Raw genomic sequence first — 13,958 nt, forward strand, 5'->3', positions numbered from 1 at the left:
TACGATTCATATCTTTTCCTTCCAGCCGCACGCGAAAATAAAATGACAATCTTAACATCTTTTACGCATCAAATCCTTGATCATCCTTTACATCAATGCAAAACACATCCAACCCTTTGTGTGTATTTCTCGTATGATTATAAGCATTGTATCGATACTTTGATTTATAATCGCAATACGGACATTTGAATCTGGGACGTTGATAACAAGCATATTTAAGATGTTGCTGAAGACCACGTTCGTAAGAGAAACGACTAGGACAGTTAGGACATGGGAAGAGTTGATCAGCAGCATTAAAGTCCTCTGAAACAGTCGGTGGTCTGCCTCTGCGTCGGCGACGGACGACGTTGCCAGACGCTAACATATCTTCGATTTCCACCACACGAAGGTAATCCCAATTGGCATCTGCGAATGAAAGGAATTCGTTAGATTGGTGATGAAGCTTAGCTTGGTTGGCATGCTTTAAAATAAAAGGGAAAATAAATACAGGTAGACGATTTATGGTAACTACATTTCATTCTGGAGAAACTTGTGAGTAGTATTCTAGTTTCTGGGTTAACTTACCTCTGCGGAATAAGTATAATTTATTGTAAGAAGTCAATCCTTAATTTTGTATAAGAGTTTTTATTTAAAATTGTGTTATATAAATATCTCATCCTGACGATTTAAGTTTTTATATATTTAAACTAACTTAGTTCAGTTGTACAAACACTAAAGTATGTGAAATTATTGAACTTCAAGTTGAACGTAAAAAAATAATGATTTATACATGTTAAAATAAACAAATTTTTAACAAAAACGATGCGGATTTTCGAATCTTTTTACAACCGTCTATATTTTTCAAGATCAACAATGTAAATATCCAAGCCTGGATGCAACCTCTTGATATGAGTCCTGACATTGGGCGAGTGTTTAGTTCGATAGCCACAGTGAGGACAGCAAAATCTCGGTAGTTTACCACATTGAAATCTCAGATGGTTGCGTAGATTATCCTTTCTCGAGAATGTTGCGGAGCACTGATGACATGGAAAACGATTGAAGCTCTGGAGTTGATACAAGTCTGAAACAAATAATATCAATGGACTTAGTGAAAGTATAAGTTATGGAATGCATGGATATACCTGTGCTTGGCGAGGCATCGAACGTTGCAGTTTTAAATAAAACAAAATTAGAAATAGAAGAAAATATTGTTTTAGATCAATCGAGACTTTTTTATTTTTATTAAATTTTAATCCATGTACTTGCTAATAGTCACATCATTTCACATGTTAATATATATAGTTACGTTTACAACGTAATAATCACAGAAAAAAATGCTGCCAGTTCAACTTTGATTGTTATCAGATGTCTTTTTCTCCTTGCGTTGCGAGCGATACCCGTCCCAATCCTTGGCATTGTTGAGCGAACTTCCAAACGCGCTAAAGACGTCTTTTTCAGTAACTAGATCACTGTGATTATCTCTGTGCATTTTCATCAGCACATCTGAAAGGTCGTTCGTTCGATTGGTATTCTGCAATAGAGATTTTACAAAAAAGTTTTCGCGTGGCTTACCTACAGCACACTTGCAGAACTGTGTGTCCTTCAAAATGATTTTATCGCTGATTTTCTTCTGGACGGTGAATCTCATGACAACGGATCTCGAAATGAATTTTCTCAAGATGTTCGTAGTACTTTTTGAGATGAGATTGTGTCGATCGACTAAACATGGTAGCATGGACATCTAAAACGCATAAGTAAGTCACTTTTCACGTCGATCCGGGAACTCTGTGGAGAAAATATCCAAACAACTCACAAAATCGCGCCGTACATCCGGGTTCTCTTTCAAAATCTGATCAAACATCAAAAAGTCACAAAGCTCTTTCAGAGGTAGCTCTAGTGCATACTTTTCCGCAAACTCGCGATCACTCCAAATCGTGTCCAAGTGTAGGTCACCGGCTACTACGTCGACGTTTGTTTTAGGCTGATTAACTTTACTGACAGGCTGACTTGTAAGTTTCGCTGAGCAGCCTTTAATCTGATTCCGTAAGATCTCTTTGAGGATATCGCTGATGTCTTCGAGTGCAAGCAGTAATAGTTGGAAATCTGAAAGAAGGGAAATAAAAATTGAATTGATTAGTAAAGCGAAAATCCTGCAGAAATTATTTAGATTTTCTTTATAGTATTTGTTCGTAAAGAAAAATTGTAGCGCTTTCTTTTCAAATACAGATTTATTGATATAATTTATAAATATTATAAATATGTTTTTATGTTTAAATATTTTCCTTACATGTATATATTGTAAATACTTTGAAGAGAATATATATTATTCATAGACCAATCATTATAAGTGAAGATAATCGAAATCTGCCATCATTAAATATATTTTGTAGAAAACCATGTATATATGTATATGTCTTTGACATAATATTATAATCCATAATTATAATTTAGCATATAAAATTTTTACATCATATTATTATCATATGCACGTTAAAGAAAATACAATTGATGAGGAATGACTTTAGAACGAGCAATAATAAAACCTTCAATGCTTCTTCTCTTTGGTCCACCTTGGACTAGGTGCTATATTATGTTTCAATAGTTTGTGATTGGTCAATTGATATCGTCTGTAAAAAAATCTGTAGCACAGTTCACAACTATATTTCGGCTGAACACCACATTCGAGTTTCTGATGGCGATACAAATTTTCCATGCGAGTGTATCCTTTCGAGCACTGGCCGCAAATGAAGTTCTGATGGGGTTGATGTGCTCGTCGATTTCGTTGGCGTGGCATTATAGGGGTATTTTCACTCAGTGGATCGACTGTCAGCTCAGAGTAAAAATCTGTTAAAGATGATAGTTTTATTAGTGAGATTTGATATTTACTAAGTCCTGATTTGAAAGTCCTACATTGACGTACACATTTAATTTACATAGAAACTACACGAACGTGTTACAGTCAATCTTACTTTTTTCCGGCGTACTCTCTACTACTATGTAGGGTTTTCAAAACAGATTAAATAACAAATTCAACATCCAGTGATGAAAGTCAAGAATTAAGTAAGCAGGGAGCAATTTTACAAGTAACTTGTTTTTATTTGCGAGCTGTTTAATGGTATAACAAATAATGTAATATTTTTATCGTATAAAATTTACAAAAAGACAACTATCCTACGACTGACTTTACAAATAAATACATCTAAGGATTTGAAAAAGCAGATTAAATATAAAGCTTTGTAAGTATATTATTCGCAGACTGGAATCACTGAAGTAAAACGCGTTAGATGAAGATCTGCTAAATATTTATTTTAAACCACCGTTTTTTTTTCATTTGTCCGGAAAATATCATCAAAATCTGTTTGTACTAGTTCATAGAAAAACAAATGTTATTTATTTTTAATTGCATTTCCGCATAATAACAATTCATCTTGTCCGAAAGTTCATGTAGGTTTCTTCGCAAAAAATCGTCGCTGGCAACTAAATACATGTTGTTTCAGTACAAATCTGTGCCTAAACTTTCGATCGCACAAGTGGCAAACTTCGCTCGGTTGAACACCACACTCAAGTCGTCGATGTCGACTCAAAGAAGCAGCAGCCATGTAAGATTTTCCGCAACGTACGCAAGCATGTGGCCTTTTAGCTTTTTCCTGGATCGCCGAAAAATCACCAGCAAGCAGCATCGACACCAACATACCTGCAAACAAGGAGATTGGGTTCGTGTAATATGTCCAACGGAATTTTTCCTCTTGTTTGATTGGAAAGTGAAAAATAGGTTTAGTGGAAAATAAAGTGAAGATCAAGTTAGTCAGTATGTACGTAAAGAAGTATAATATATATGACTGAGATTGACAATGAAAAGTTTTATTTTACATTTTTTTTTACAATTAGTAGCGCGTCTTCAATATATATTACTAACGGTAAAGGGATGCTATGTAATTGATTAAATGATGCTTGTGCTTGAATTTGTTGCCACGGAGTCTGCACGATAATTGAGATTTTTTGCTATATTCCAAACGTACGTGTCGTAAAAGTGTCTTTTTGTACTGGTACGATCTGCCGCTGTGGGAGATATGTATTTGGCGAAGGCTGAATTTTTGTTGTCTGTAATCCAAATAATTGAGTAATAGTTATTTTAATTGTTATTGGCAGTCGAAATGAGATAAGAAACAGAAGTAAAATGGATAACTTAATAAATACCTGCGGATAGTCAGCTGCGGTGTTGTTGATTTATTTCAGAAATTGTATTTCAATAATTCAAATTGCAATAAAGTAATTACAACATGACTTTATAATAATATTGTATTTTTAGTCTAAAATAAAAACTTCTTTTCTTTTTAATACAAGGGTGTATTTTTCTGCTTTTTCTACTTTCGTTTCTGATGTTGAGTGAGAGAAGCTCTCACTCAGCACGCTTGACCACAGCAATGGTATGAGAAACAAAGTATCCGTAATCATTGTCGTTAAAACTTTGACATATCATCAAGAGATAATGTTGTTAGCGAAAGAGTAATATAGTGGAGATTGGTTATCAAAAAGACTGTAATGTTCAATTTGATGATTTATTTCTTCAAATATATAATAATGGATGTGATAATTGAATCTGATTAATAACAATGTAGAAGGATTATCACCTAATGATATATGATTATGTTAATCGGTTCATATGAGTGGGTGAATGAACTGAATAAATGATGAAGTAATTAATTGCAGAATAATTTTATGATAAATTTTTGTACATATCGCGAACATATTGTTTCTTAGTTGTAAAGTACAATATAAATAAATAATTTGTATAATTAATGCATATCGGTATTTAGTGAAGAACTATGAAGATTTCATTTATGTAGGTTGTTTTCCCCAGTGATGTACTCTAACGATATGCTGAGTGACGTGATGCTTATGTTTAAAGTTTTTACCGCAAATTGAACAAGCGAATTGACGCAAACCGCCACATTCGTTTCGTTGATGACGCACCAGAGTTCCTTTTGTTTTGTATTGTTTCGGACACCTATCACACTGGAAGACCATATCTTCAAAACCTGGAATAACAATTATAAAATGCTCTCAGCATGATATTTTCAACGGAACATTCTGATGCAACATTTACAACGGGCACTTTAGTTACAGAAGAAGATATTTATGATAAAGACAACTTCAAGACACGAACAACAATTTTAAGCCTCAAATTAGTAATGTGTACATCGAAAGCATATTTTTGATCTTGAACCAACATAGAAGTCGAAAAAGAAAGTCCAATATTTTGAAAAATATGCTGAATATTTAGCTTATAAATTTAAAAATATAGATTTGACAATTAGTGTAATTTTATTGTACAATCCACAGTAATATCTATAGACTGAACGTTACGAAATATTGGCAATAAATATGACATTTTAGTTAAAATCACTATAATAAACATACATGTGTACTATTCACTTTTTCGAGTATGAATCATTATTTATAACAATAATACCTTTTTCATTAATAGGAGATTCAATAGCAAAGTTTCATTTTATAAATATTTAATAGTTAATAACACACATTTTAGAAACGTTTCTCTGTCAAACTATTAAATGATGAATTGTAATAACCTACAAGTTTAACTTTACGATTAAACTTTACTAAACATAACATTTTCAAAAACCATAATATGAATGAAAATTAGAATAATTATTTTTTATCTCACTAAGTCCCTGATTGGTTTAATTTTAAAAATAATTTCCCAATTTATTGACCTATTAACTTATTTTATTTTATTCTTAAAAATCCATCAATTACAACAATTCGTTAACTTTAGCAGTCAGAATTACAATTCATAAAATCTTCGTCGTATTTTTTAATATCGATAACAATTGGAATCACCGAAATTTCTTCTAACTTTTTTGAGTTGGTCTTCGGGGTTGACAAAAGAACCTCTCTAATGTTTTTAACGCCACTTTTTTTTACTTTACCGCACCAGTATCTAATGTTTTTTTTTTACCAAAGCAACATTTTTAGTAATTTCACTTTCGAATATATAATATATATAAAATATATATTAACAAATCTTCATTTGAAGTATTCAGAGCCTCTTCATTGCTATCTGATAAATAAATTGACGTATCGTCAGTTTCTAGAGTAGTTGTTGAAATTGTAGCTGCGCCTTCTGAAACATATGCACAATTTAAGAAAAACTCGTCGTAAATCGTAGCATTGTTATCTTTCAAATGCTGCGATTCTTTACCGATATTCATGTGTCATTTAAAGTTTTTTTTTGTTGGAGTAGGGTTTGTTGCAGTGAACGTAAATCCTCTGATTTTAATCGTAAAACGCCAACGTACATCGAATTACTGATGATATGGCTATGTATAGAAGTAATAATAAACGTAAAAATAGTTGATTGAATTAGGTGAGAATAATCATGAAGTTCATTTTGTTAAGTACTTTTGTCATCAATTTGTGTTATAAATGATTTCACCAATATTTATTTTCAATATTTTGTTTGGTACAAAATAATAAAAAATACAGTGTTTTACACCAATCGTTATAATTCACATTGAATATAAAATAGTGATAGTTAGCGTTTACTAACAAACTTGTTATGCGATGTTAATATTCATTTCCGAACAGTGCCTAAAAATATTATAAAAAAATGTGTCTCACGCTCTAGATACACTTATTTGAAATCACAATCTTTTGAAGACGTATATATAAATCTAAAACGAGGAATAAAAGAAAAAACATAGTATCATGTGAATATTATTTTTTTTACAAATTACAATACAACTTTTCATAATATATTTTTCATAGACTACGTCTATACTGTTTTTTTACAACAATCATATAATTATGTTATCGTCATAGTGGTATTTTCACCTATGAACAGTTGTCATATGCCTTTGATAGTTTGATTTTTGTTTGAATGCCTTTTCGCAGAAATGGCAAATGAATTTTGGAAGTTGTCCACATTCAACCCGTAAATGACGCTGTAATGTATCTTTCCTTGTATACATTCTTCCGCAAATATGGCAATAAAATATAGGAATACCAAGACCTGAAAAATATATAATATGATTAGTGAAATGAATGCATAAATATTTACTGTGTTTCTTGGGATTTATGCTAATAAATTTATGAATATTTCTCTTAAATATTGTGAATTGATATTTTGTGAAGACATTGAGGAAACATTCAACCAATGAACACCCAACTCATATTTCAGTAAATAAAATTAACAAAATAAAGAATTTTGTGTTTTTGCTATGTTTGGAAATAAAAACAGCATATTAATTAGAATTCTATATTTTATTTGTTTAAACGCAATATAATAAAACGTTTACAATTCATAGTATAAATTATTGAGAAGCAAACGTATTGGAATGTTTGACCAGTTGAGAGGAAAGTGAGAAATTTCAAATTATAAAGTGACATTATTTTTTGTTGTTTTTAATGTTTTATAATGAAATTAAAGTGACAAATATATTCGTTAAGAAAATTGTCTTTATCATCTTAATAATTATAATAGACAGATTATGGCGTAATCATTTTAAGATATTTACTATAATGTAAATACTTAATAATAACTTATCTATCAGAAAAATTAATTCAATGATATTACAAACAATAAATTAAGAAAAAAATAAATGGCAGTGTCAATTTGTAAAAGGCAGTTCGAAGAATTGTATAGCCTAAATTTGTTTTACACTGAAGGCACGTAGCGCAAGGCTCTTTTTTGGACCTATTTCAAATTCATAGAGTCGAAAACTATTGAATTCTTGATATTTGTATACGTTAATTACTATGACAATATTTTATAACATATATGTGTATTTCTTACTCTTAAAATAACTACATATACGTTGGTCTAAAAATACAAAGCTCTTAATCAGGTTGTGTTGTTAAGAAATGGTCTCTCATAAAATTATTAAATTTCACTAGAAATTTTGCGCTAAATGTTGCTTATTAACGATCTACGTTAAATTTTAAATTAATATGTGATAACTTTGCCGGAACGCTATTGAACATAGTTATGTCATGGTAAAAGCCCTAAAAAATCACATTCAGACGTTTTTTATTTATTTTTTAGAAAATTGATATTCATCGAAATTCAATTTACAAGGTTCGATCCAAATTTTTGAAGATTTTGCTGTTATAATATCAAAGACAAGCTTTCATTCAGCCATAATATCAATATAAATAATTTTATTCCAAATTTAGATTTTGGTTATTGCAGCTTCGTTCGCCATGAAATCGCTCTATATATATTTTTTTGTAGTAAAGCAATGTGAACCCAAAGAGAGGGTTATTTTGCATGCTTCGATATAATGTATTCTTAGAAATTTTACATTGTCAATTCACGAATTATATAATTTGAAAATATTTATTACTGCAATATATTATTTCTAAATATTTATCTTATTTTTATGAAACATTTCAAATTTAAAGCTCATAATTTCTAAAATCAATACTATACTGGGTCAGCCAAAAATTACATATAAATTGAATAACCTTCACTATATATCTCATTAAAATCGAAGCTTCTTTTTAAAATCTAATAATATAGTTACTTATCCTATAAAAATCACTGACATTTAAAAAATATTTTACTATTTATTATTGTTACAGTACTACTAATGAGGCACAAACGTTTAATGACATTTTTTTTATAATCGTCAGTTTTTGCACTAGGCGTTAATTCTGTTGAGACTATTAGAGCTTTGTTATATTAGATATTTCTCGTTTTGTACTGTCGCCTAAATTGTGTTAAAATCAGAGTAGCCTCAAATTGTTGAACTAATGTAATATATAAACTTATTCATCTACGGATTATATGAAAAATATAAAAAAAGTGCTTTGTAAATACTCTACGAGCCTATTTCTTCTTACTAACTACTGATTATGCGCTATTATTAATTCATTTGATATAGTTTGCATCGTATACATTGGCTATTTCGTATGGGAAGTTAAACGTCCGTGTTGTGCTGTTGGCTCAATCTATAAGAAATATTATATGTGAAGAGTATTTGACGGTACTTATGCATTGTTCGCCACTATGCTATTTGGTAAAGCGTAATTGCTACTATTGGAATCTAAAATGTAAAATACTGACAAGCTACCGTGTGTGAAACAAACGAGATGAAGTAGACGAAATCTATAAATATAAACATTAGTTAAAAAGATGATGATTTTATAATGATGTGATGAGGCTAATATCAAACATAGGAATGTATAAATCTCTTTAAAACTATCATTCAAAATAAATAAATGATGTTTTTCGTTCATAAATATACATATATAAATAACTGACGTGACAATATGTACATGCAAAAAAATAAACAAGCACACGTGTATCTCATACAGTAATACTATTTGATAATCTATTGTTATGCACATTAGACATATGCTATGGAGTCTTGAGCCAGCGCAAACACGGAGTCGTTTGTTTAAAAAAAAGACTATGAAACCAGAGTGACCAGAATGGTTGCTATGGAAGAGTAATATAACTGGTTATATCGGAGCTTACAGTTCGATTTAAATAGTATTTTTTAGAGCTCGAGGCGTAGTTTTAATTTGTTCAAAGTACGAATCTCACTTAGAATCTAATTTATCATAAATTTTTAAAGCTTTTTTTTCAATCACTAGTCAATACAATAATAATTTCTCTGTGAAGCCTAATAATAATTCGTGAGATATGCCTAAACACGTGTCTGCGAGAAATTTTCGTCGTGAAAATTTCATCAAGCAGCCTGTTCGATTTATCACAGCTAATTTTTCAAATCAAGTTTTCCGAAAATTTGTCCAGTCTAAACGTATCATTGCACCAAACATTGCTTCCACGTAAATTTCCAATAACCCAAATCTTGTTCTTCTTTCAGATATGTAAAATTAAGAACCGAGCAATAATACTATTCTGAATGAAATGATACAGTATCATCGCTTTGTTTTGCATTTCAGAAATGCAGGAAAATGCCTCGAACATCATTCTGTCATCGACGCTTTCGTTAATCGAAAGAGCTTATATCAAAGAAAATTCTTAAAATTCTTATAAATCTAACAGCTATGCTATTCAAATAAATGCATAAATACTAAAGTAAAAAAGATAAAGAATTACATTCATGATTATGATAGCTTCGCCAGCGACAACTTCTAAAGCTATTAGAAAACTCTTATTCTTTGTTGTCCGCATAATCAGATTAATTCTTAAAAGTTAAGTAAAGAAAGCTATACGTTGCATTGAAGACAGTTGTCACATTAATAAAGCTTTATCGTTGCCTAAAAAAAGATTTTCGAAAAATTCGATTTAAAATGGCTTCGTCAAACAAAGACATCTGAATTCCACCGAAAGCTCCTCATTACATCAATTCCTGCTTGTAAAGTTTCTCCTTGTGCATGCGCTCCATGTGCCGTGAGATGTGCATCTTTTGCTTGGCTCTATAAACGCAATGTGGACATTGAAATTGAGGTTCCTTGCCGCATTCCCACTTCTGGTGGTTCCTCAAGCTGCTTTTAAGTTTGTAGACTCTTCCACAAGCTGAACAGCTAAAACCTTCATTTGCCGAGATAACGGAAGTATCTAAACCTTTACCAAGGGTTATTCCTGATCTCCACATGATGGACGGGACGTTTTCTGCTAACTTTTGCCAGGCTGCCGCCCATTTCAAACTGGACGCTAGACTTAAGTCTTCCGCTAGAACAAAGGTTTACGCTTTGGTTAGTCAAATTTGATAAACTGAATTGGTTGGCAAGCTCAGTTTTTAGCGGTAATTTTTAGTCTGTGTAATATAAGCAAGACAAAAAGATTATATTTTTATTGAGATTTGAAGCAACTACAGAGATCTAAGGTGAAAGGCTTTGTAAGCATAAAAATAGAGAGTCGAATAGATATTTCAAGGCAACATTTACTTTCAATAAGAACTTTATCGTAATCTCAAATATTTGCTAAGCTAGATACATGCTTTTCTGTTAAAGACCAGGGATTTAAGATAAAAACCAATCATATTTGAGAATTTTGAAAAAAGTATAGTTGGTTGTTTTTATTCAAGGTGTACATTTTTTGTTCATTTTGTTTTTCAGATTTGTAACAAAATATTGGGCGTTTGAAAAAAATGTTTTATGACTGATTAGTGTTCTCTGCGAGCCTGCTGAGCAATGTTATTTTTCGTGTTAGAAAATCTTCCGTGTTGAATTAATTGCAATATTAGTTTTCATAGGATGAAAGGATATTTTTACCTGAGTTTTTTGTAGAAGTCCTGAAAACAGAAGTAATATATTAACAATATGGATGCTTTAAAGGTATGAATAGAATAAATAGATTCTCTTACTTTTATTCTTGTTCTGATCCTTCATATCTAGTCAACTTGTCAATTTTATTTTAAGTCCTTATATTGAGTGTTTTCCAAAACGTTCTTAATAAAGTAAAAAGTTATGGATTAAACAAAATTTTTGGAATATTTCTATAGTGTTACCTAAAAGATATACAACCACATTAATGAAGAACAGATCAAAATTCAAAAATGCACATTTTAAAACGTGGTATTGAAAAATAAAGTAATGCAATTTTAAAACATTAAAACAGTTTATTCGTATACAAATATACAATAGCTTTGAAACAAGCATTTCAAAAATATTTAGAAATTGAAATAAGTCTTCAAAAACATCGTGCAATCTATCAAACATTACGTCTTTTAAATTATTATTGTATAAAAATAGTAAATCAATGAAGTCGATTATAATTTCTAAAATAATTTCTTACTTTTTTAGGTTCACAATCACTTCAATCAAAGTTAAATAAATTATAGCACCGAGAGCATTATATAAATACAATATAGAATTAAAATCATACTATTGTATAATTGCCCTTATTTAAGAATTCAAAAATAAAACCGTAAAATTATACAAGAAATATCTTTAGTTGTTGAGTTCAGATCTTTTTCTAATATCATAGCTTATATCTACCACGGCAAAACCTTAAAATCCTATGTGTTTAAATTTAAACGTTTCAAGTGTGTAGTTGTGACGTCACCCATAAGAAATACATTATCGCTGAATTGAAACGTTTAGAAGTGTTTAAAATTGAGGACAATGTATTTCTTATGGGTGACGTTATATTAAACGTTTAAATTTAAACACATGGATTTACCGTGATGCGATGTTTTGAAACGTTAAATAATAAATTTTAACTAATTCTTTAGTTCCAATATAAGAAGAGTCATACTCCAATACCTCGAACTTAAGCTTATTTTATACGGGAATAATAAATTATTAATAATTTATTGTTAATTAATAAATTATTAATAATTATTAATGAATAACTTATTTATAGTTCAATTGTTTACTATTTAGTCATCAATAAGCAGAATTGACTGAAAATCAGGCTGTATTTCGAAGTTATGCATAAGATTTTTCTGTCGAGTTTCAATAAAATATTTAATGATAAAAAAATATATATTTCTCGATTAGTCGTTATCTGTGATCTTCAAAGGCTTCCTTTAAAACTATCATTGTTATGAAAGGCTATGAAATTTTCTTTCATGATCAACAAGTTTATCACGCCTGTAAAATTTCTTTGGGCACGACGAGCAGGCAAATTTTGGCTGTTCAATGTGAAGCAGCATGTGAGCCGACAAGTTGTGTTTGTACTTAAACATATTCTTACAAAATTGACACTGATACTTGGGAGCTTTTCCACATTCAACTCGCATGTGACGTTTCAAGCACGATTGTCTCAAGTAGACTCGATTACAGTTGGAGCATTTGAAATTTGCCTCGGGTCGGTGTCCTTGTATTGGAGCCGCTGCAGAGATATGAGTTGTCGAGTAACTTTGGTGACTAACTGTGGGATGGTAATGTAGAGGCAGGTACCACATTTCTGAAAAATAGATTAGTATGTTTGTTAGCAAAAGAGTTCTTTTATAAAATGGAGTACAAAATTAAGGATACTGCTTTTGTTAATAATGTGCGTTAATTAATTACTCTTCACGGTTATGTATTGTTAATTATTTTATTTGTCACTTTTCACTATTTTAGCTGATGAAATTTTATTTACAATACAAAAAACTAATTCATAAGATAGAAGTTTTATGTTGAACTAAAACATGTTGTCGCAAATGATCCTTCCGTTTGCTTTTATACGGGCAGTAAGGGCAGAAAAAATGCGGTTCTTTGCCACACTCGTGGCGCAAATGGCGGAAAAGAGAAGCTTTTTGATTATAACTTTTATGGCATTTCGTACAATCAAAAGTCTCAATAGCCTGATACTTGTAACCTGAAACTGAAAATATCATTTATTAGTAATGTTTACTTACTGTAGGTTAAGAGTTCGTAAAATTTGTAAAAACTACATCAATTATTATTTTCTTCATGCACATCTAACAAATTCGTGGTAAGAAAAATGAAAACTTATTTACAATTAAATACATTTATTAATATAACTAAACAGTACGCACATACGTCAATAAAATGAAAACGTAGAGTAAATTATATGAGCATAAAATTACAATGGCAGGTATACATCATTAAAACTATTAGGATATGCGAATGCAACAAAATTGATATGAGCTCAACGTCATTATATAGAAGCAACTACGACTAAGGATATAATATCTTTTACTTCGTATAAGATAAATTTATATAGATAATCTCATCAAACAAACTTAAAACAGCTTAAAACATTAATTTTTTTTTCTGCGAAAAAAGTCAAACAGCGCTGATAGAGCATAGTTTTGTCTAATTTAATATTCGATGTATTACTTACTTAGATATTGACTTAAATAAGGAAAAAATATCCATCTACAGGAACATACGAAAAAAACAAATAATTCAGTCCGAACGATTTCAGAATGACAATAATAGTAATCACAAAAAATTTTTCAGTCTAATTTTCAATGTCAGTCTAATCTGAATAAAAATTTATCACAACGACGAGGAAATATAATAATTGTTCATTTGTCGTGATTGGCATTAGATGATCGTTCGCCGACTTTTGAGAAGTGTTGCTCGAT

At 30.5% G+C, this 13,958-nt stretch overlaps 2 protein-coding genes across 2 annotated transcripts; both read right to left on the reverse strand.

Moving 5' to 3' along the window:
- Positions 1-1,213: 1,213 nt before the first annotated feature.
- On the reverse strand, positions 1,214-4,434 carry LOC131667015 (uncharacterized). Its single transcript, XM_058940164.1, has 6 exons — positions 4,383-4,434; positions 4,024-4,080; positions 3,458-3,673; positions 1,793-2,082; positions 1,552-1,720; positions 1,214-1,482 (listed from the first exon to the last, which is right to left on the reverse strand). The coding sequence occupies exons 1-6, from the start codon at positions 4,432-4,434 to the stop codon at positions 1,325-1,327; spliced, it is 942 nt and encodes a 313-aa protein (XP_058796147.1). The 3' UTR covers positions 1,214-1,324.
- A 5,876-nt stretch (positions 4,435-10,310) lies between these two features.
- LOC131667016 (zinc finger protein 836-like) lies at positions 10,311-12,824 on the reverse strand. The gene is made up of 2 exons (XM_058940165.1): positions 12,614-12,824; positions 10,311-10,645 (listed from the first exon to the last, which is right to left on the reverse strand). Exons 1-2 carry the CDS (start codon positions 12,822-12,824, stop codon positions 10,311-10,313), a joined length of 546 nt encoding a protein of 181 aa, XP_058796148.1.
- Positions 12,825-13,958: the final 1,134 nt, after the last annotated feature.

Source organism: Phymastichus coffea, unplaced genomic scaffold (assembly GCF_024137745.1).
Source record: "Phymastichus coffea isolate CEN01 unplaced genomic scaffold, Cenicafe_Pcof_1.1 PCOF00062, whole genome shotgun sequence".
Taxonomy (NCBI): domain Eukaryota; kingdom Metazoa; phylum Arthropoda; class Insecta; order Hymenoptera; family Eulophidae; genus Phymastichus; species Phymastichus coffea.